This window comes from Hyalella azteca, unplaced genomic scaffold (genome assembly GCF_000764305.2).
Source record: "Hyalella azteca isolate HAZT.00-mixed unplaced genomic scaffold, Hazt_2.0.2 contig5320, whole genome shotgun sequence".
NCBI classification, from domain to species: domain Eukaryota; kingdom Metazoa; phylum Arthropoda; class Malacostraca; order Amphipoda; family Hyalellidae; genus Hyalella; species Hyalella azteca.
The window spans coordinates 335,927-359,794 of record NW_025935514.1 but is presented as its reverse complement, the minus strand read 5'-3'; the positions used below and the strand labels follow the sequence as shown (position 1 = coordinate 359,794).

Sequence of the window (23,868 nt, the reverse complement as noted above, 5' to 3'; positions counted from 1 at the left end):
AAATTATTATTTATATGTTTTTAAATCTAAATAGCCCAAAATCCACTCCGAATACACACAATATTTCTACGTACTAAAATTTCTTTGTAGTGCATTTATACGAACCATATTAAATTCGGTTTAACTTATTTAAGTTTAGTAAGAGCAAAACTTCAAGTACTCCATGGCTAACTAGAGAAAGCTTAAATATCGTGCATTAACACTGCAATTATTTTGGTCAATTTTTAGTAACAACTGCGACATCGAATAACTACAGAACAATTTAAAAGTTTCAAACATGGGCGAAGTATAAGCGAATCAATTTCAGTTCCCCGTTATATGCACTTCTATACGATGATAACTGAACTTTCTCTGCACTACGCATTTGAATTCACCACTTCCCACATGAGGCATATAACGATAGTTCAGAGGAGTGAACCATTATTGGATGACGTTAGCAGGTGGCTAATTGAACAACGTGGCCCAGCGTCATAGTTCAGGGTACCTAGATTAGAGTAGTAAGTTGTGGGCTCGATCTCAGCTAACTGTGACAATTCTAGTCAAATCGGTGAGTTGGCTGGCGGTTAAGCACAAAAAAATTGAAGCAGTGAGTTACAATTTCGAGACCCGCAACAAGCGGTGAAAATTTTGCGATGTTCAGGATCGGTGACAGATCTAATAGGCTAATCAACGTTGACACCGTTATTGCTATCGTAACTATCAATCTACGGTCAGCAGCAGAAACTCTGACCGAACGGTGTACAACTGACGTGGCGGGAAAAACTACGATCAATACAAAAACTTGAAAACAGCAAACATTGACAGATAGTGGAAGTGGTGTGGCGATAGTGCACAACCGCCGAGTACCCAATACTATGGTATCAGTGCCGTCAGTGTACGGTGGTCTAGTAACATTAATAGTTTAAAGTTATTGGGTTCTCTTTTTGCAAAATGCTGTCTCGAAAATCTCCATTTTACAAACTCCGATGGTTACCAGTGCCGATGATTAACTTGCCCATATGAGCCTCGTGGACTACGTTCAATCACAAATTATCGACTCGCTTCTCATGGCCACCATATTTCTGACCCAACGCTCGCCTACACCTTCAATTGGCATATCACTCCATACACGCCTTCGCAGCCGACGTCGTATAGTTTGTAGCCACTGCCCTGAAAGCGCGCAAATTTTTCATTCGAGTGGTTGGTAAAGTTTCCGATTTCGCGTGAGTCCAGACCACGACCGTTGAACCAAATCCAGTTTCCATTAGGCATCTGACGAACGCCCGCCCAAAATGCAACGTTGCGGCCTGCCCATCGTTTGATTCGATTACAATTCAATTACGAGTTGGGTTAACTGTTACGAATTTGTTCATTATTCAAAATAATTTCAACAATATGGCACGATTACATCACTGTGTTACACAAACCATGCAAGTAACCTAATTGTAATCGAGTGCTTTTACGTAAAAACCAAGTTGATAATTTTTCACACGTGTTTTTTGCCTCGACTGAAAGCATCGTTTAATACGGTGGTTCGAGGGCCTCGTCTAGTACGTTTGATTAAAGGCGACGTCTAGTGCGGTGGTTTGACGGCTTCGCCTGGTACAGTGGTTTGAGAGCCACGTCTATTGCGGTAGCTTGAGGATATCATCTTGTACGGTTAGTTGAGGGTTTTTTCTAGTACAGTGGTTTGAAAGAATCTTCTAGTGCGGTGGTTTAAGGGAATCGTCTAGTACAGTGGTTAAAGGGCATCGTTTAGTGCGGTGGTTTGAGAGCCACGTCTATTGCGGTAGTTTGAGGACATCATCTTGTACGGTGGTTTGAGGGCATTTTCTAGTACAGTGCTTTGGAAGAATCGTCTAGTGCGGTGGTTTCAAGGCATGGTCTAGTGCGGTGGTTTGAGAGCATCGTCTAGTGCGGTGGTTTAAGGGCATCGTGTGGTGGTACAGTACTTGAGTAGCAGTGAATTCAGGAATGCCGGAGTGGTTTAAATACAATAAATATACCGGGAACAATAAAGAGTCATGTCTGGGTAGTGTAACATACTTAATTGGATAACACGGTGATAAAGTTTAGAAATCGCGGGTCCGATACATATGACCTCAATACCTGGTGTTTAAAAGTTTGGTGACATTAATGAATTGTATTTCAATACTAATAGATCTTTCATAGCTTCATCACAAAAATAGCTGAACATGAACCTAAGCCGTGCAAGGTCCTTAGAGGGCGGTATCGACGTCGATAAAACGTTCCATCAAACGATTGTTCCAACGAAAAATTGAATGACCAACATTGACTAAAACAGTATCGTGACAAAGATTAATGAGAAGGCCATTACTGGCGTTTCAGACAGAGACAAATCTGTAATAATGTTACTGGTTTGAAATTTCAAGTAATAGGAATTTAGTCGCCGAATTTCATGACAAATACCTACGACATCAACATCAACCTACCGAAAGTATTCTGAATGAACTGAGAGAGAAGTGACGTCTGGTCGACTGACTCGGACGCAAACAAGTCTGCTCCGTAAGACAAGCATGTAGTTCGAGCTGCGGGGTATGTTTGGTAATCCAAGCCGAAGAGCAGGCAACCGAACTGGGTCTTGTTGAAAGGTGCATTGCAGGTCGACCGACGGAAGATTGCATTCACTGTTGTGTTATAAGAGAAGAAATATGTTGGGAGAGGGCGTTCAATGCTAAATGGCAGTATTAAGAGATTCGCAAGATTATCATTACTGTTGATTTCTTGGTAGCCAAGCGAGGTCGATAAAAATGCGAAAAGCGATAAATAATGTTTGGTTAATATTTTTTCAAATTTGTTTTAATTTAGCATTACATACCCCTTGATAACAACACAGTAAGTGGCTGGTCTGGAATACACATTCAATAATTCAACAAAGTCAGTTTTAATTTCACTGCGTCAACCTGCAGTTCTGTACCATTACTCTATCTTTACTTACCATGTGGCTTGAGTAAACCAGAAGCAGTGCAGACGTAAGGGAAGAAAAGATTGCAATTGAATTCAGGAACAAGTTCTCCGACCTCCACTTTTCCGCTGCCATCGAATTTTGTGCAGCCTGTATTAAAAAAATTATCCACTCAATCATGATACAGAAACGTACAAAGTTTGATCAGATTTTATGCATACAAAATGAATGAATTCGAACTGCTTTAACCCATCTAATCTGGTGTCTTTGGCATTACAATACTGTTTAATACTCAAATTAAGATGCCATTTTATAGCAATCGTTTGCATGCTAACATGTTACTACGAATTGATAATCTTAATGTGAATTTTTGGAACGGTTTTTAGAGACAGAATGCTTTATTTGAAATTATGCAGTATGCACGCTACTAGCATCCTGGAATTCTCATTTAGCCATATTCCCTGAATAATATTCAATGCTCACCCGCGCCGACGAGGAAGCAGCCAGTATTGGCCTCGTGTAGTTGCGGGTTCCCGACGAAGAGACTTGCCTCGTCCCACATCTCGCAGCGACCATCGTCCACGCAATACAGGCTCACGCCCTGAATCCTCGTGGCGTGAAGAGCGCAAAACATTTCATTCGAGCGAACCGAGGCCAGTTTGTGCACGAGCGTTGAAGATTCGATGGCGGTTTTGTTTACAGTGCACGGGAGCCATTGTTGGCTCGATGAAAGTTGCCGTCGAGGTAAACACGCCAACATGAGCGATGTTTCGATCACAATTACTCCTATAAGATCGTATACAAACATTTTGATTAAAATTTCTTTCTGGGCTGTTTTCGACACAAACTAGATCTCTTTACTATATAAGCTTTATATCTTCATATATGAAGTGGTCAGAGAATGGAGCAACACAATCTAAGCACGTCTCTCCGATCGTCTTCTTTTGTAAATGGACACATAAACGAAATGAATGAAGAGCTTCTAATGGAGCTACACTGGCCGGTATTTGGAAGCGATAATAATTCCACGTATTACTCAGTGGCTTGAGTGGTTGGAAGACGTCCATTTAGACCTCCATGTATTATGACCGATCAATGTTCATTATAAGCCATAGTTCACGTCCCTGTTTCTAGCTTGGCGTGTTTGCCGGGTAAATCAGAACAAAGTGTAATAAAGATCTCGATCGTTTAAGAAGTCCATTACCTGTTCCCAGAAGTAAAATTGCAAGAAAATCATGGCCTCGCTAAAAGCTTTTCATGATTCATGCTCTGCATTGGTCAAAACCTGAGGCAGTAATCGGATATAGGTGCTATTTATTTATTGATGAGCTGCATAAACTTTACAATTTTAAAACTGTTTCTAAAGTTGTTTTGCTCTAGTGACTTGGATTGAGGATTAAGAAATTAGTACTTTGGGGAATACATCTGAATGTGGGAGTTTAACGAACACGTGAAAACGGATATTAAATTTGAAATTCTTTTTAAACTCTATGCAATGGTGATCATTATCGCGCCATCTTTCCTTGAACAATTTTTTCGTATTAAAGAAAAATTCAAACAATAATAATCATGACAATCATAAATTAAATTTAAGACTGCAACTTGGTTTGTTGTTTCACTAACTGAAAAGAATTTTACGCCGTTGCCTTGAAAGATGTTTGTATCTTATTATTGTATAGTTCACCCAGAGCAGCAATATAACTGGTGTGGAAATTTGGCCCCAGCTGCTGCATTGAAGCACTTGTCCGTGAAATAACTTTTTGCGAATTTGCAGCCCGAGCAACTTTCATTAACTCTTTTAGAGTTACCCAACCACAACTTCACCCAATAATGTAACGTCGTAAAAGTATAAAACGTATGCATCCTGACGAGATTTTGGAACAAGTTCTCCGACCTCCACTTTTCCGCTGCCATCGAATTTTGTGCAGCCTGTATTAAAAAAATTATCCACTCAATCATGATACAGAAACGTACAAAGTTCGATAAGATTTTATGCATAAAAAATGAATGAATTCGAGCTGCTTTAATCCATCTAATCTGGTGTCTTTGGCATTACAATGCTGCTTAACTCTCAAATTGAGATAACAGTTGATACCAACCATTTGCATGCTAACATGTTACTACGAATTGCTAGTTTTACTGTGAATTGATAGGACGATTTTTAGTGACTGTGTGCTTTATTTCAAATTATGCAGTATGCACTCAACGAGTATCCTGGAATTCTCATTTAGCCATATTCCCTGAATAATATTCAATGCTCACCCGCGCCGACGAGGAAGCAGCCAGTATTGGCCTCGTGTAGTTGCGGGTTCCCGACGAAGAGACTTGCCTCGTCCCACATCTCGCAGCGACCATCGTCCACGCAATACAGGCTCACGCCCTGAATCCTCGTGGCGTGAAGAGCGCAAAACATTTCATTCGAGCAAACCGAGGCCAGTTTGTGCACGAGCGTTGAAGATTCGATGGCGGTTTTGTTTACAGTGCACGGGAGCCATAGTTGGCCCGATGAAAGTTGCCGTCGAGGTAAACACGCCAACATGAGCGATGTTTCGATCACAATTACTCCTATAAGATCGTATACAAACATTTTGATTAAAATTTCTTTCTGGGCTGTTTTCGACACAAACTAGATCTCTTTACTATATAAGCTTTATATCTTCATATATGAAGTGGTCAGAGAATGGAGCAACACAATCTAAGCACGTCTCTCCGATCGTCTTCTTTTGTAAATGGACACATAAACGAAATGAATGAAGAGCTTCTAATGGAGCTACACTGGCCGGTATTTGGAAGCGATAATAATTCCACGTATTACTCAGTGGCTTGAGTGGTTGGAAGACGTCCATTTAGTCCTCCATGTATTATGATCGATCAATGTTCATTATGAGTCATAGTTCACTTCCCTGTTTCTAGCTTGGCGTGTTTGTCGGTTAAATCAGAACAAAGTGTAATAAAGATCTCAATAGATTGAGAAGTCCATTACCTGTTCCCAGAAGTAAAATGGCAAGAAAATCATGGCCTTACTAAAAGCTTTTCATGATTCATGCTCTGCATTGGTCAAAACCTGAGGCAGTAATCGGATAGGTGCTATTTATTTATTGATGAGCTGCATAAACTTTACAATTTTAAAACTGTTTCTAAAGTTGTTTTGCTCTAATGACTTGGACTTAGGATTCAAAAATTAGTTTCTTGTGGAATACATCTGAATGTAGAAATTTATCGAACCCGGTGGAAGTCTAGTAGCTTCTTCAAAGTATCGCCAGTCATGAAAAGATCCGGTCAAATGACACGAGTTTAGATCTATGAACAAGGCACGAAATGGAAAAGACTCGGCGACAGGCCACATCAGGCCTACACTTCAGAGCCGACATCACTATGTTATGTTATGTTATGTTGTCTGCAAGTATACTACAGAATTATTTAGTGCATTGACGTTCAAGAATGAACGACGATCCTCTAAAGAACATAAATCTTATTTGCAAGACTGATATATTTATTATGGCCAAATGATCTTCTGTATGAGAATTTTTGACTAAGTTGAGTGAAAAATGGAAGACCGAGCCTACCTCCCTTTCACGGATCAAGGCAAATGAAACGCCAACTCGTTCCCCTGTATGTCTAACCCACAAATTCTGAAGAAATGAAAACGGTGGTTAAGCAAGGCATAAAATTAGCTCGGACGTTGAAAGGAAATGCTCGATGCGGTAAGAGGTCATCAAAGAAAAAATTCGTGAATCGTATTAGCAGAAAGTATGCCGAGCTTGTGAAAATTATTACCTCACATTTTATAACACATGAAACACTTAAGAAGATCTTGCAATGAGAAGCAATTATAAATTCAAAGTTATCAAGGATTATCCAAGCAGTGATTATTACGGTCTTATTATTTAGTCTGGTCTGAAAAAGAAAAGGATTTAGCACCTCACCGCCGCAAATTGTTCAGTGCCTACGAAGGTAGGATGACGTACCGGAAGTACTAAAAAATCCTTCGGTGAATCGCTGGTGCAGCGCTGGATCTTGGGGCTGGTCCACACCTGTGCAGAAGTTGCAGAGGCCAAAATAGTCGTACCAATAGAAATGGGAACCGTGGGGTCAGAGACGAGGATGATCCTAGCGCTGACGATACCAAAAACTTCCACGTCCCCACATCACGTTTAAAATTCCCGACCGCACTTATGCTGAGCTCCAAGAGTCCAAAGGTAAACCGGGGCCGAGTATTCTTCAAATTTCGTCCGTCCAAGCTCACCTGAAGGGTCGAAAAATATGATGGAATAGAATTTGCTCTAAGCTTCATCAGCACCCTAGGAGTTGCGGCTACGAGGTCAAGCAACGAACTACTCAAGGATTCTGGGTGAAAGGTGAAGTAAAGCAGGGCCACATTGAGGTTATAAATCAAATGCGCATAGTGAAACGTCACCCAAATCATACGATACACAGAGCAAGTTTTAAATTAAAATTTATGCCAAACTTTGAAATTTTGAAAGAAAATCTTAGTTTTTTTCCGTTTATAAGTCATTTTCTATAATGCCAATGTTGAAAAATTATAATTTTTATTGTTCAAATCACATCAAACGAAAAGCTGAAATATTTGTATTGCAATTTGCAGGCGAAATCAGACGTCATCCCATGTGTTAGGTGAATTTAGTCAGATAGAAGTAGAATTTAATTGTGTTCACTGCTTCATGAAATTGGATCAAACTAATTCAATAGCGTTCACTGCTATATGACACTGGATTGAATCAAATTATTTGTGTTCATACTTTCACTAATTTCATCAGCTTATAAGCATAAAATTGTAATTTTTTATGTTTCAACTGAAAATCTAATTTCACCGGCACCACTGAGGAATTTTTGCGACTGAATTAATTCAACGTAAGAATTGAGACAATTTTTCGCATATCTGATTTGCCTGCGCTATGGTCTTCTTGGCTCTTACTCTTATGCTAAGAAAATGAAGATGTATTGAAATTGATTATACAACTAAAGGAGTGTTTAACTTTTGCCAATAACTTGCTTCAAAATCGCTCATAATTCAAACACTTATTTCTTTGTTCTTCGATAATTCTAGTATTCGATGAACATATATTAGGCTAAAATCGCCAATAAATTTTGCGCAAGTGTAGCCAAACTGTTTATATTCTTCCCAAAGTCCAGCACTCAAACGTCTTGTGCACCTACCAATTTGGTACATTAAAACTTCGCAAAATTCGTTTCTGTTTCTACTGATGACCGACGTGAATTATACGAGTAAGATTAATGGGCCCTCCTGAAATAATTCTCTTTGCAGCATGCAGTAATTTTTTCAGCATCTAATATGCAATACTTGAAGCAACTCTAGCCTATTTGAACGTCGGTAGTCGTACGTGACGGGCGGCCTCTGAAGTCACATAAGAGCTCTTATTAAGAAAATTGTATGAGAAATGTTTTTCATTTCAGTTTAGATAATTATTTTCAGACTACCGAATTTTAATTTATTATATTTTCAAGTTGTATTCGAAATAAGATAAAATTGTACTTTCAGAAAATTTTCTTCTCAAAATTTCTAATCTCTCAATTCTTAGAGTTGAAAAACTTTCATTTTACTTAATAAATTATAAAGTTTTTTGAAAACTCGTTTATGAATTAAAAAGCAAACAAGAAAATATTCAATAAACTCCATTCTCCGGTCTTCAGGCGTACTTCCATTGAAGATCAACTTCCGCCGAACTTTCCCACAATTTACAATAAAGCTCACAATATGTTTACATCTAATAGTGCACACAGTGAACATTCAGCTACAGAACAAGTTATATAAACAAACATATCAATATAATTGAAAACTGACTCTTGCCAACTAAATTTATGAATAAATTATCTAATTTCATGTTCTAAGTTATGTTTCGCTTCAATTTATTGTTAATTTTCTTGCAGATCCGATAGGAACGCTACCAGCAGTTAACACTTGCGCGATTACAATATAGCCGCCCACGGACGCAATTACTGAAAAATCAAGTTCCAAATATTAAATTACCAACAAAAGCGTTTGCTCACTAATATTCGAGTGAAAATTGTACTCGAAGCAGCATCGATGCACACAATGAAGCCGATTGTTTTGATTGCATTGCCAGTAGCTTACGCTGTACTCACTAAAACCTCGCAAGTATGGCAGCCAAGTCGATGCGATACAAGCGCTCTTGCCGCTGACGCAAGCCTCGCGAAAAATTCATCGGTGATAGAAGACCGCATGCAGTGCCTGGCTTGGGCGACGCTCGGCCAGGCGGCGCTGGTTTGTTACGAAGCGCCGCGCTGCTCTTGGTGGCAGACTCGCGGCGTGGCCGTGGGCGTCGCCGTCATATCTCACTCTGCAAGTCCGTGCTTCATGTCTCGACGTGAGTAGTCAATCATATACCGACTGACTGCTTGTGCACTGTTGACACGACTCTGTACCTGCAAGGACAGACTTGTTCTATTGTGTACATTTACAACTCAAATGTTTATTACGAGCATCACTTGCAGATGCTTATCTTGATAGATCTTGATCTTGACAGCGAGAGTGTAACTTTATTTTGTCACCTACTCACAGAAGCCAAAACTTGAACTTTAATTTGACCATTTCAATGAATTAACTGTAAGTTAAATAGCGAAAGATTGATAGCACACTATGTTTTTCACCTGCTTATATTCAATTCATAAATCTATCTATAAGGTCCGCGTCCGGAAGTTTGGATGGGACTGAAGAAAATGGACGGCATGTGGTATTGGCTAAACATGAGGCCTTACAACGTAAACAATTTTGTCAACGATTTCACCGACCTTTCGACTGAGTTCTGCGCGCGGTTTGCTACCAACGATAAAATGACCGACTGTGGCTGCGCCTCCATACCAACTTTTCCAGTGCTGTGTCTTGCGAAGAATTTTGAATAGTTTTAACGCGTTCGACATAGAACTTCAAGCTTTAGAACTCAATCTCGAGGAAAGCTTGTCCAGTCAAATCGTAGTTTCAACTTTTGTGATGTATATTTTAAATAATTTAAGATTTGAATCGACTCATTCCCCCCTTCGAAAGAGCTTCGGATTTCATGTGAAATTAACAGCATCAAGTTTTTTGGAAGTATTTAAAGTTTTAATGGACAAAATAATTAATTCCTCTTATTCGCAGAGATAACTTAGGATGACGTAAGTACAGGATCTGATTTTGTCAATTTCTCATCGATCATTGAATTGATAAACAAAACACCATGGAAATTTGTTTCCTATGAAGCTAATTTTTCAATCAAGCAAGACACTAAATGATTGAAAGAAAGCAATGCAAGTAATAAGTATGGAAACCATATACGCAATACCTAACGCCCCTCATGCAGCAATGTGCTCGCACACGCAAAACACTGGCCTCCACAAGAACATTCTCCCCTGGGAGTATTTTGGTACTACATCATATACGCAAATAAATAGAGTGATATTTGTTAGAAACTTCTTTTAGAGGGAATATATTGTTTTGCTGCTCTACGTGTTTATTAAGCATATTTTCAAACTCTGTTGCTTACCATAAGCTCAATAATCTGGTTGACAGTTGAACTCTTCTACGTCTGTCCATTTATAATAGAAAATGTTTTCAAGATACCTGGTCGATGCAAAATTCATGTAGCATAAGTGTTGATTATAATTTTTCAATTCAATTCTGACTATTGTTCGGAGGACTGTTCTGCAAGAAAAATCTGATCCGTGAGAAATAATTTTAGTTACGAAGCTATTAGGTTTTCCTGAAGCCGTAAGGAAGGCCAATCAGATTAGTTTTAGTTTAAGATTATCCTTCTAATTAGGGCTTCGGATCAAAGTGTAATTGTAATCAACAAAATGGCGACACGTGGCAATGGTCCAAAAGAATGGTAAATCTTCGTGTTTGGCATTCACGTTGATTTTTAAACTCTTGCACTTTTATAAATCAATTTAATAAAAAGCTTTTGTTTGTTTGGTATTAATCTATATAATACATGGGGCTCATTTCTTCTCGCATTAAACCTAGGAATATCTAGTGTGCTTTTCCTCTTGTATTTACAAGTGATTCGACGAGTGAAGAAACGAACCTCTATACGCAACTATTTATCGATAAATATAGTGGGGAATAAGTGACGGCATTTTATTATATTTATGTCCATCTTTCGAAGCATGACTATTCTGTTTTTATCCTAAAATTTTCCCTTCGCATGAATTTCTTAAATAAAGCTCGCAAGTTAGACTTGATTATTCAAACTTCATCTACATAGCTTGTATACGAACCTATTTACTCGCAACTTCGCTTATGCACCGATAAAATATCTAGAAAGCGATGGCTGTAGATTTTGAAAAGTTTTGACAAATTTTAACTGACTTTGCTCGAGTTTGGGGCATGAGTAAGATAATATAGTAATTGAAATACTTAATTTGTGAAACTTTTTATGCATAGAACCTGATGGGCTAAAAATGTTTGTGACTGCAACACAATATTATAGAAATGCTTATTCTTTGACATGCATTCACTTGACTGAAATTTTTCAACTGATAAATGAGAAATGAAAAATAATCAGCGAGCCCGAGGTAAGCTGCAAGAATATTAATGTTAGAATTGTTTAATTATTCAGATAATTCAAAATAAAGGAGAGGTGTTTTACGCCCAAATTACGGGCAAATTGTACGCAACTATTCAAAGTTCACATAAATTTTTTGGGACGACTTAGCAGAAAGGATTTTAAACTACGAGTAGTAAAAAATTAAAAGTAATGACACGAAGGTACATCTCGACATAAATAAGTAATGTCGTAAAGTGCTTTAGCATCAGTCAATTACTGTAACAAATCATCTGAACTCAACTTTTAATTACGACAAATTTCAAAGAAAGGGTGCAGCATTTGTTCTAAATTATTTTGAATAATTAAATTTAGTGACTTGTGTGTTAAATCGAGAAAATTTTATTAAGCAGTAAATTTGAACACCAGTCGAAATTTCTAGCAACACTAGTTTATAAATCAACACAAAAATATTTTTGTATTCTATTGAAAGCTTGCCAGTCCTCATTCACTATCTAATTTTTTAAACATATTTCTAAAACAAATACATCACTTCTTGTCTGTTGAAATCACACCTATCCTAAAGTCACTGAGAATAACCTCGTGCAAGTAAGTAGTTTGAGTCGTTCCCTTACTATACTTTTATGAGTTGTAATCATGTATTGTACATGCTTTGTAAATGCATACAAAGATAGCTGTGTGGAAAACTTATTGAATAGAACAAAGATATTCTTGAACGCATCTTATTGCCTATGTGCTCACTAAAAGAAAATATAACAGGCCACTCATCGATAATACAGACCATTAATTATTGGTCTTTAAACTACTCCACAAGTCAAAATTCAGATCATTCATCAAGTCGAAACCTAAGTTAACTCTAAAGGCAGGGTCATTGGAGGGTAATTTTTCATCCTATTATGGCTGAATTTTATTAATTTCAAGCTAAAGCTTACTATGGTTAGGGCATGCATATGACAGTCTTTATTCTAAGACAAGCATTTGAACAACGTTGTATTGTAACTGAAGAATGAACTAATCAAATTACAGGACATGGCATGGAGATTAAAATTTTATCACTTATGAAACGTTTTGAAACTTGCTTTGTTGTAATAATATAAATAAGTCGGCAATGATCTGAATTAGAAGATGTAAGGAAAAATGTGCATTTGAGTGGTCTGAATTATTATTTATATGTTTTTAAATCTAAATAGCCCAAAATCCACTCCGAATACACACAATATTTTCTACGTACTAAAATTTCTTTGTAGTGCATATATACGAACCATATTAAATTAGGTTTAACGTACTTAATTATAATGAGAGCAAAACTTCATGAACTCCAGGCTAACTAGAGAAAGCTTAAATATCGTGCATTAACACTGCAATTATTTTGGTCAATTTTTAGTAAAATCTGCGTCATCAAATAACTACAGTACAATTTAAAAGTCTCAAAAATGGGCGAATTAAAAGCGAATTAATTTCAGTTTGCCGTGATCTGCATTTCAATAGGATGATAACTGAACTTTTTTTAACTTACGAACTTAAATTCACCACTTCCCACATGAGTCATAAAACGATAGTTCAGAGGAGTGAACCATTATTTTAATGGCGTTAGCAGCTAGATGGCTAGTTGAACAAGGTGGCCCAGCGTCTGTCTAAATTATTATTTATATGTTTTTAAATCTAAATAGCCCAAAATCCACTCCGAATACACACAATATTTCTACGTACTAAAATTTCTTTGTAGTGCATTTATACGAACCATATTAAATTCGGTTTAACTTATTTAAGTTTAGTAAGAGCAAAACTTCAAGTACTCCATGGCTAACTAGAGAAAGCTTAAATATCGTGCATTAACACTGCAATTATTTTGGTCAATTTTTAGTAACAACTGCGACATCGAATAACTACAGAACAATTTAAAAGTTTCAAACATGGGCGAAGTATAAGCGAATCAATTTCAGTTCCCCGTTATATGCACTTCTATACGATGATAACTGAACTTTCTCTGCACTACGCATTTGAATTCACCACTTCCCACATGAGGCATATAACGATAGTTCAGAGGAGTGAACCATTATTGGATGACGTTAGCAGGTGGCTAATTGAACAACGTGGCCCAGCGTCATAGTTCAGGGTACCTAGATTAGAGTAGTAAGTTGTGGGCTCGATCTCAGCTAACTGTGACAATTCTAGTCAAATCGGTGAGTTGGCTGGCGGTTAAGCACAAAAAAATTGAAGCAGTGAGTTACAATTTCGAGACCCGCAACAAGCGGTGAAAATTTTGCGATGTTCAGGATCGGTGACAGATCTAATAGGCTAATCAACGTTGACACCGTTATTGCTATCGTAACTATCAATCTACGGTCAGCAGCAGAAACTCTGACCGAACGGTGTACAACTGACGTGGCGGGAAAAACTACGATCAATACAAAAACTTGAAAACAGCAAACATTGACAGATAGTGGAAGTGGTGTGGCGATAGTGCACAACCGCCGAGTACCCAATACTATGGTATCAGTGCCGTCAGTGTACGGTGGTCTAGTAACATTAATAGTTTAAAGTTATTGGGTTCTCTTTTTGCAAAATGCTGTCTCGAAAATCTCCATTTTACAAACTCCGATGGTTACCAGTGCCGATGATTAACTTGCCCATATGAGCCTCGTGGACTACGTTCAATCACAAATTATCGACTCGCTTCTCATGGCCACCATATTTCTGACCCAACGCTCGCCTACACCTTCAATTGGCATATCACTCCATACACGCCTTCGCAGCCGACGTCGTATAGTTTGTAGCCACTGCCCTGAAAGCGCGCAAATTTTTCATTCGAGTGGTTGGTAAAGTTTCCGATTTCGCGTGAGTCCAGACCACGACCGTTGAACCAAATCCAGTTTCCATTAGGCATCTGACGAACGCCCGCCCAAAATGCAACGTTGCGGCCTGCCCATCGTTTGATTCGATTACAATTCAATTACGAGTTGGGTTAACTGTTACGAATTTGTTCATTATTCAAAATAATTTCAACAATATGGCACGATTACATCACTGTGTTACACAAACCATGCAAGTAACCTAATTGTAATCGAGTGCTTTTACGTAAAAACCAAGTTGATAATTTTTCACACGTGTTTTTTGCCTCGACTGAAAGCATCGTTTAATACGGTGGTTCGAGGGCCTCGTCTAGTACGTTTGATTAAAGGCGACGTCTAGTGCGGTGGTTTAAGGACATCGTCTGGTGGTACAGTACTTGAGTAGGAGTAAATTCTGAAATGTCGAAGCGGTTCAAATATAATAAATATACTGAAAACAATAAAGAGTCATGTCTGGGTAGTGTAACGTACGAAATTGAATAACAAGGTGAAAAGGTTGAGAAATCGCTTGTCCGATACATTTGACCTCAATGCCTAATTTCTAAAGTTTTTGTGACATTAATAAGTTGTATACCAATACTAATCGATTTTTGATAGTTTTATCACAAAAATAACTGAACATGAATTTATGCTTTTGATTTTTATGGTTCTTAAACCGTACCAGTTCCTTATTGGACGCAGAGATGTCGATAAAAGGTTCCATTAAACAATTGTTCCAACAAACATTTGAACGACCAGCATTGACTTGAACTGTACACTGTATATATTAATGAGACCTGTAATAATGTTACTGGTTTGAAATTTCAAATAATAGGAATTTAGTCGCCGAATTTCATGACAAATACTTACGACATCAACATCAACCTACCGAAAGTATTCTGGATGAACTGAGAGAGAAGTGACGTCTGGTCGACTGACTCGGACGCAAACAAGTCTGCCCCGTAAGACAAGCACGTTGTTCGAACTGCGGCGTATGTTTGGTAATCCAAGCCGAAGAGCAGGCAACCGAACTGGGTCTTGTTGAAAGGTGCATTGCAGGTCGATCGACGGAAGATTGCATTCACTGTTATGTTATAAAAGTAAAAATATGTTCTAAGAGGGTGTTCAATGCTAAATGGCAGTATTAAGAGATTCGTAAGATTTCTTTGTCGCCTCGCGAGATCGTAAAAAATGTTTGGTTAACATTTTTTCCAATTTATTTTAATTTAGCATTTAAACCCTTTAATATCATCATAGTAATTGAATGGTCTGGAATACTCATTCAGTAAGTCAATAAAGTCAGTTTTAAATTCACTGCGTCAACCTGCAGTTCTGTACCATTACTCTATCTTTACTTACCATGTGGCTTGAGTAAACCAGAAGCAGTGCAGACGTAAGGGAAGAATTTCCGATTTCGCGTGAGTCCAGACCACGACCGTTGAACCAAATCCAGTTTCCATTAGGCATCTGACGAACGCCCGCCCAAAATGCAACGTTGCTGCCTGCCCATCGTTTATTTCGATAACAATTCAATTACGAGTTGGGCTGACTATAATGGTACGAATTTGTCCGTTATTGAAAATAATTTGCGTAGAGGGCATCGTCCAGTACGGTAACATAAGGGCATCGACTAGTACAGTGGTTTGAGATCTTCGTTTAATAAGGTGGTTTGAGGGCTTCGTCTAGTGCGGTGTTTGAGGGCTTCGTCATAGTGCGGTGTTTGAGATCTTTGTCTAGTGCGGTGTTTGAGATCTTCTAAATTTAAAACTGTTTCTAAAGTTGTTTTGCTCTAATGACTTGGACTTAGGATTCAAAAATTAGTTTCTTGTGGAATACATCTGAATGTAGAAATTTAACGAACACGTGAAAACGGATATTAAATTTAAAATTCATTTTAAACTCAATGCAATGGTGATCATTATCGTGTCATCTTTCCTTGAATCATTTTTTTCGCTTTAAATAAAAATTCAAACATTAATTATCATGATAATCTTAAATTGAATTTAAGGCTGCAACTTGGTTTTTTGTTTCGCCAACTGAAAGGAATTTTACGCCGTTGCCTTGAAAATTGTTCGTATCTTATTATAGTATAGTTCACCCAGAGCAGCAAAATAACTGGTGTGAAAATTTGGCCCCCAGCTGCAATATTGAAGCACTTGTCCGCGAAAAAACTTTTTGAGGATTTGCAGCCCGAGTAACTTTCATTAACTCTTTTAGAGTTACCCAACCACAACTTCACCCAATAATGTAACGTCGTAAAAGTATAAAACGTATGCATCCTGACGAGATTTAATCTAGCTCAATAGTAGATAAATTGTGTTAACATTTGTTCAAATAAAAATTACGACAAAATATATTCCCTGAGTAGCAATGGAATCTATGAAAAAGCTTTCAAACAAGAGAATTTATTTAATCTCAATCGCTTCATGTTCTCATCGGTTGTTAAATGAGAAAATAAAGAAAGGATTATGATATCTGGAACAAAAATATTGAGAATTTATAAAGAAAAACTTTCTTTGAAACTAAAAATACGAAGTAAACTGAGAAATAATTTTCATGATCAAAATTATTAGCCAAATTTCGGTTGTGCATTCTTATGCTTTTCGAACAAACTTTCGAGTTCGCATTAAATTAGAGGAAGAACTTCTCCTCAGACGAAAGTTTCTGATGTATGTGCATTTTCTGATACCATTCCCGCCGCTTTTAAACTTCTTTTTGTCTGCAAGTATACTACCGAATTATTTACTGCATTGACGTTCAAGAATGAACGACGATCCTCTAAAGAACATAAATCTTATTTGCAAGACTGATTTATTTATTATGGCCAAATGATCTTCTGTATGAGAATTTTTGACTAAGTTGAGTGAAAAATGGAAGACCGAGCCTACTCATTCGAAGACAATAAAACGAGAATGAAATAGTGGCTGGAAAAATATTTTCTTTATGGAAAAGTCGCAAGATGGTAGAAAGTGCGATCAACTCCAAGAAATTGCTCCGTGCAGCCGAATTGTGATAGCGACTCCCTCTCACGGATCAAGACAAATGAAACGCCAACTCGTTCCCCCGTATGTCCAACCCGCAAATTCTGAAGAAATGAAAACAGTGATTAAGCAAGGCATAAAATTAGCTCGGACGTTGAAAGGAAATGCTCGATGCGGTAAGAGGTCATCAAAGAAAAAATTCGCGAATCGTAGCAGAAAGTATGCCGAGCTGGTGAAAATTATTGCCACACATTTTTTATAACATAAAATTTTAATTACTTAAGAAGAATCTTGCATGGAGAAGACAATATAAATTCAAAGTTATCAAGGATTATCGATGCAGTGATTATTAGGGGCTTATTATTTAGTCGGGACTGACTAAGTACTAAAAAATATCACTCAGTACTCACTGCAGTGAGTAACAGAGAGCGCATGTTTTTGTCGACGAAAACGTGAAGTCACGGTCGTACAGACAGACGGACGGACGGACATGACGAGCACAATAGGGCATTTTTCCATAAATGAGAAAATGCGCTAAAAATCATTCGGCGAATCGCTGGTGCAGCGCTGGTTCTTGGGGCTGGTCCACACCTGCGAAAATATTGTCGGGGCCAAAATAGTGGTCGCAGTCCAAATAGGAACCTAGGGGCCAGAGACGAGGATGATCCTAGCGCTGACCATACTAAAACTACCACGTCCCCACATCACGTCCAAAATTCCCGCCCGTACTCATGCTAAGCTCCAAGAGTCCAAAGGTAAACCGGGGCCGAGTATTCTTCAAATTTAGTACGACCAAGCTCACCTGAAGTGTAGTAAAATACGATGGAATAGAATTTGTATGAAGCTTCATCAGCACCCTAAGAGTTGCGGCTATGGTGTCAAGCAACGAACTACAACAAAAATTCTTGCGAGAAGGGTGAAGTAAAGCAGGAGAGAGATTAAGGTTTTAACTCAAATGCGCATCGTGAAACATCACCCAAATCATACGATACGAGGAGCAAGTTCAAAATTAAAATTTATGCCCGAACTTTGAAATTTTAAAAGTGAATTTTAGTTTTTTTTCGTTATAAGTCATTTTCTATAATAACAATGTCGAAAAATTATACTTTAATTGTATCAACCGAATCACATCAACCGAATAAGCTGAAATATTTTTACTACAATTCGCAGACGAAATCAGACGTCATCCCATGTGTTAGGTGAATTTAGTCAGATAGAAGTTGTTGTTGTTGTTGTGGTTCCCCGGTCTCAATTACAAGAGACCCGCCTCGCGCAAGTACGACACCACCGACAGGGGGTCGCTCCAGAGCTGTAGGGTCGAGGTTATGTGGTGGTGTTGTCTGAGGTCCTGCCAGAGCGGACATTCCAGGAGAATGTGAGTGATTGTGTGGGGAGCTCTCTGGCAGGATGGGCAGGTGTCTGTGTCTGCTTGGCCTATTCTGTTTGCGTATGTTTGTAGTGAGGGGTGGTGGCCGCAGCGCAGCCTGGCTAGGTGTACTCTCTCCAGTCTAGAGAGCTGTGTTTCTGTGCTGCTTATGTCAGGTGGTGGGTGTCCAAGGACTTTGTTGTTGCCAGCCAGCTCCAGCGTTCTAAGTGTCATAATTGTGTGTAAGTTTTTTTTTGTGCTGGTGTTGCCTTGGGGTGGGGGTATTGTGTTTAGTTTGTTGGTGTAATATCTGTGTGGGGTTTGCACTATTTGTCTGTGTGTAGGTGGGTGGTTGCGTAGGTAGTGGTGGATTTGTACTCACAAGCATCGGTTGCTTGCTGTTCGATTCCGTCGCACGAACCTTCACCGACGCCCGCGACTTCTGCCTCCAGCGCGGCAGCGATCTCTTCACCATGGAGCAGGACTCCCTGCTGGCCGGACTGATCACCTATCTCAACTCTCTTAGTAAGTTTCCGTAGATTCATGTGTAAAGAATCAGGTTGAAATATATAGTTCCGTGGATTTATGCTAAAAAAAAACAAGATTGAAATATGTAAAAATAAGCCTTGTTTTCAAACGAGCGAACTTCACATCGAACTCATATGCTGCTCTCTAGCCATAGGTTGGTCTAATCAAATTTGAAATAACAATACAAATTAAAATTAAAATAATATTTCTATTGATTTAATCAAATATTAATGATATTAATTCAAAGTATATGCGTATTTGTTATGTGTGTATTTTTGTATTTGTTATCGTTTTGCATTGATACTGTCAGGTTTCAATTCCCCTGGCCATTGTATTCATTCAATCATATACCGACTGACTGCTTGTGCACTGTTGACACGACTCTGTACCTGCAAGGACAGACTTGTTCTATTGTGTACATTTACAACTCAAATGTTTATTACGAGCATCACTTGCAGATGCTTATCTTGATAGATCTTGATCTTGACAGCGGGAGTGTAATTTAATTTCATCACCTACTCACAGAAGCCAGAATTTGGAGTTGAATTTGACCATTTCAATGAATTAACTGTAAGTTAAATAGCGAGAGATTGATAGCACACTATGTTTTCCGTCTGCTTTATAATTAATTAATTAATTTATCTTTAAGGTCCGCGTCCGGAAGTTTGGATGGGACTGAGGAAAGTGGACGGCATGTGGTATTGGCTAACCATGAGGCCTTACAACGTAAACAATTTTATTAACGATTTCACTAACGGTCTGACTGAGTTCTGCGTTCGGTTTAGTACCAACGACAACATGAGCGACGGTGGCTGCGGCTCCACAAAAACTTTTCCAGTGCTGTGTCTTGCGAAGAACTTTAAATAGTATTAACGCGTTCGACACAGAACTTCATGCTTCACAACTTGATCTCGAGCAATGCTTGTTCAGTCAAATTGCAGTTATTTTAAACAATTCAAGATATGAATGGACTCATTTCCCCTTCGAAAAAAGTTTCTGATTATATGTGAAATTGACGTTATTAAGTTTTTAGGTTGTATTTGAAGTTTTAATGGACAAAATAATTAATTACTCTTATTCGTAGAAATACACTAGGGCAGAAAATACAGAATCTAAATTTGACGATTTCGTATCCATAATTGAATTGATAAGTAAAATCCCCTGGAAAATTGTTTCCTAGGAAGCTTTCTTTTTCAATCATTTAAAACAATATATGATTGAAAGAAATCAATGCAAGTAATAAGTATGGAAGCCATGTGCGTAAAATCAAACGTCCCTTATGCAGCAATGTGCTCGCACAAGCGAATTAATACAGTGCTATTTGTTGGAAACTTTTCTTAGAGGTAATATATTGTATTGCTGTTCTGCGTGTTTATTAAGAATATTTCAAAATTCTGTTGGTTACCATATGCTCAACAATCTGGTTGACAGTGGAACTCTTCTATATCTGTCATTTATAATAGAAAATGTTTTCTAGCACAAGAACGATGCAAAATGCATGAACAAAAAATATTTATTATTATTTTTAAATTCAAATCTGAGTACTATTCGGAGGACTGTTCCGCAAAAAAAATCTGTTCCATGAGAAAGAATCGTAGTTACTGAAGCTGTTGGGTTTTTACTAACGCCGTATAGAAGGCCAATCAGCTCATTTTTAGTATATGATTATCCTCTTGATAGTAGCTGCGGATCAAAGTGTAATTGTAATCAACAAAATTTCGACATGCGGTGTATCGGGACAGCCTTTGCCGGGCTTTAATTAAAAGCTGTGTGTTTCCTTCAGCCAACCATATATTAATATTAGTTCAACCATGGCCGTATTAGTTATTAGTATTAGTTTAACCATGTCCGTATTAGTTATTAGTATTAGTTCAACCATGGTCGGATTAGTTATTAGTATTAGTTACATCATGGCCGTATTAATTACTGGTATTAGTTCAACCCTGGCCGCATCTCTCTGGCAAAGACTGAAGAGAAAAAGTGTACTTAACGAGTTTTTTCGGGAAGCAGTTGATTTCGAGTAGGCAACTTACTTCTGCCTGACTAACCCTCTTTGAAATGTATGTGAATTTCAACAGGCCAGACGTGAATTGATGAGCTTCTGTTAACCTATTTGCATATAGTTTATAGTTCTGTGTTGTGGCTGCGGATTCTCTACTATATTAAAGTCTACCTTGTGCCTTTGAAAATTCACTGATCTGTTTGAAATAATCCTCGAATGTTAGGGCCTGCGGGCAGAGACCCAGGAACGTCTTTTAAGGAGCGTAGCATCCCGCTACAGCGGCATTGGTCCAAAATAATGTTAAATCTTCGTGTTTTGCAACCACTTTTGGTGATTTAACTCTTGCACTTTCATTAATCAATTTAAACAAAGCGTGTGTTTCCTTTTGCGTTAATTAATGCAATATATAGGGCTCATTTCTCCCCGTATTAAACCAAGAAATATCTAGCGTGCTGTTCTTTTAGTTTCACGAGTAATTCGACAAGTGACGAAACGGACATGTATGCGCAATTATTTATCGATAAATATAGTGGTGAATAACGGGCTACATTTTATTATATTTATGTTCATCTTTCAAAACATGACTAATCTGTCTTTATCGTAAAAATTTCCTGGGCATGGATTTCTTAAATAAAGCTCTCAAGTTAAACTTGATTATTCGAACTTCATCTATTTCAAAAGCTTTTACGAGCTTATTTACTCACAACTTAAATACTTAATTTACGAAACTATTTATGCATAAAACCTGATGGGCTAAAAATGTTTGTGACTGCAAACACAATATTACTGAAATGTCTATTCTTTTACATGCATTCACTCGAGTAAAAATTTCCAGCTGATAAATGGGAATTAAAAAATAATCAGCGAGCCCGAGATCAAATGAAAGAATTTGAATGTGATAATTGATTAATTATTCAGGTAATTGAAAATAACGGACAAGAGCTGTAGCTGTACGTCTGAATTTCGAACACGGAATTAAATGGTTTTTAATCCAACAACAATTACAGTTATGCCTATACCTAGCGAGTTATAAACGTAAAATAAGAGTGACTAAATAAAATTAACAACTAAAATTTTCACTCAAAAACTATTTATTTTTACTTTAAACTAGCAGATTAGCCCAAATTTTCTAGGATCACTGCACATTAAAATTCCCGTTGTCCCGAATCACGTCCAATCGAATTACGAAAAAGTGATTAATTAAATCGTTAATTCATAGTTCATCATCGGGATCTACAGGGTGGGGTGGATCGAGGAACTTGCTTATTCGAAACATATATTATAACAAAGGTATTGAATATATACTAATGAATTTTGTAATAACGTATTCAAGAATAATTAACTTTTACAATTTGCCAGTTATAAAGATGACATCACGCAACTGACGTCCGCTTTGTCAATACATCGTGTCAGTCGCGTCCGGTAATTGGCGTCGACTGTCTCCAGCATCTCAATATTATTATTATTGAGTATATAATATTGGGGTCAGCTGCACGAAACTTATTCTTGAGATGGTTCAGGTTATTGGGTTGGGGATGGAACTTCAATTCATCGTGAAGGATCCGTCGAACTGACATTGGTTCCCAAAGTAGGCGGTGGCGCCCCCTGGGGGCGCTGGAAAGATCTGGGGAAGCGGTGAGGAAGAAGGGTGCGATAGGGGGGCAGTCCGAAGTCTAAGTCAGAAGTTCGAACATTTGTTCGACGATTTGTACACAACACGTGCAGCACAGGGCTCCCAGTGATGTGTTTTTCGCCCAGATCTAGTATTTTCTTTTAATTCTCTTGGGTTTCTAGTGTACATTTCCTAAAATATTCAACATCTGGGTTTTTTCATCAATCACAAGTCTAAATAGAATACTTAAGAAAAGATCGCTTTCCATTTGGTCGAGCTAAGCACACCTGATACAAAATTACGCACACCGAAAGAAGGAGAATGAGTTTAAATATTTTTGATGAGAGTATCAAACGAGTATAAACCGAGTTTATATCTGTTCGGGGCGCTGCAAGCCAATGCCACGCCACTGAACGCTGAGCCTCAGTTCAATGTTGTCCCAGTGATGCGGCGTGCATATACATATACAAAACTGCTAAAGAATAAATTGGTTTACTATATTGGGTTTTATTTGAGAAATGCACATTTCTGTTTAACCTTTCTCTTCTCAAATTGCAGCATACCAAATATCAAGAAAGAGGTGTCTATTTCCATATGTGTCTGTGGGGGCGCTAGGAATTCACTGGGGAACCAAGTGGTACCACTGGTCCAACAGAAAGAGCTTGAGCTAATAACCCAAGAGCTGATGCATGCTTACGAGTTGATCGTCGGGGAGACCTCAAGATGGATGGCCGCATCCAGGCGCAGCGAGGAAATATCATTTACAATTACGCTATAAGTTCATGAAACATAATGATATCGGTGAGAAAATTATATTATCTAAAAACCTAGAATTAAGGATCCAAACAAATGCACTCGATGCGTCAAGATCAAGAAAATTAATTGCCATATTTAGTTCAGTGAAAATTCAGATAACTTCTGTGCTGTTGTAAAATATAGCCCGACAATGAACTATGATCGAATTAATGATTTAATTAATCAGTCTCGCGTAATTCGGGCGGACGTGATTCGGGACAGCGGGAATCTTAATGTGCAATGATCTCAGAAAATTTGGGCTAACCTGCTAATTTAAAATATTAAAAAGAACAATTTTTGAGTTA

At 38.0% G+C, this 23,868-nt stretch overlaps 2 protein-coding genes across 2 annotated transcripts; both read right to left on the bottom strand.

Moving 5' to 3' along the window:
• Positions 1 to 35: 35 nt before the first annotated feature.
• On the bottom strand, positions 36 to 4,030 carry LOC108674256. The gene is made up of 4 exons (XM_018162193.2): positions 3,389 to 4,030; positions 2,939 to 3,055; positions 2,433 to 2,627; positions 36 to 1,286 (listed from the first exon to the last, which is right to left on the bottom strand). Exons 1-4 carry the CDS (start codon positions 3,711 to 3,713, stop codon positions 1,078 to 1,080), a joined length of 846 nt encoding a protein of 281 aa, XP_018017682.1. The 5' UTR covers positions 3,714 to 4,030; the 3' UTR covers positions 36 to 1,077.
• A 679-nt stretch (positions 4,031 to 4,709) lies between these two features.
• Positions 4,710 to 5,757, bottom strand: LOC108674254. The gene is made up of 2 exons (XM_018162191.2): positions 5,168 to 5,757; positions 4,710 to 4,834 (listed from the first exon to the last, which is right to left on the bottom strand). The coding sequence occupies exons 1-2, from the start codon at positions 5,490 to 5,492 to the stop codon at positions 4,710 to 4,712; spliced, it is 450 nt and encodes a 149-aa protein (XP_018017680.1). The 5' UTR covers positions 5,493 to 5,757.
• Positions 5,758 to 23,868: the final 18,111 nt, after the last annotated feature.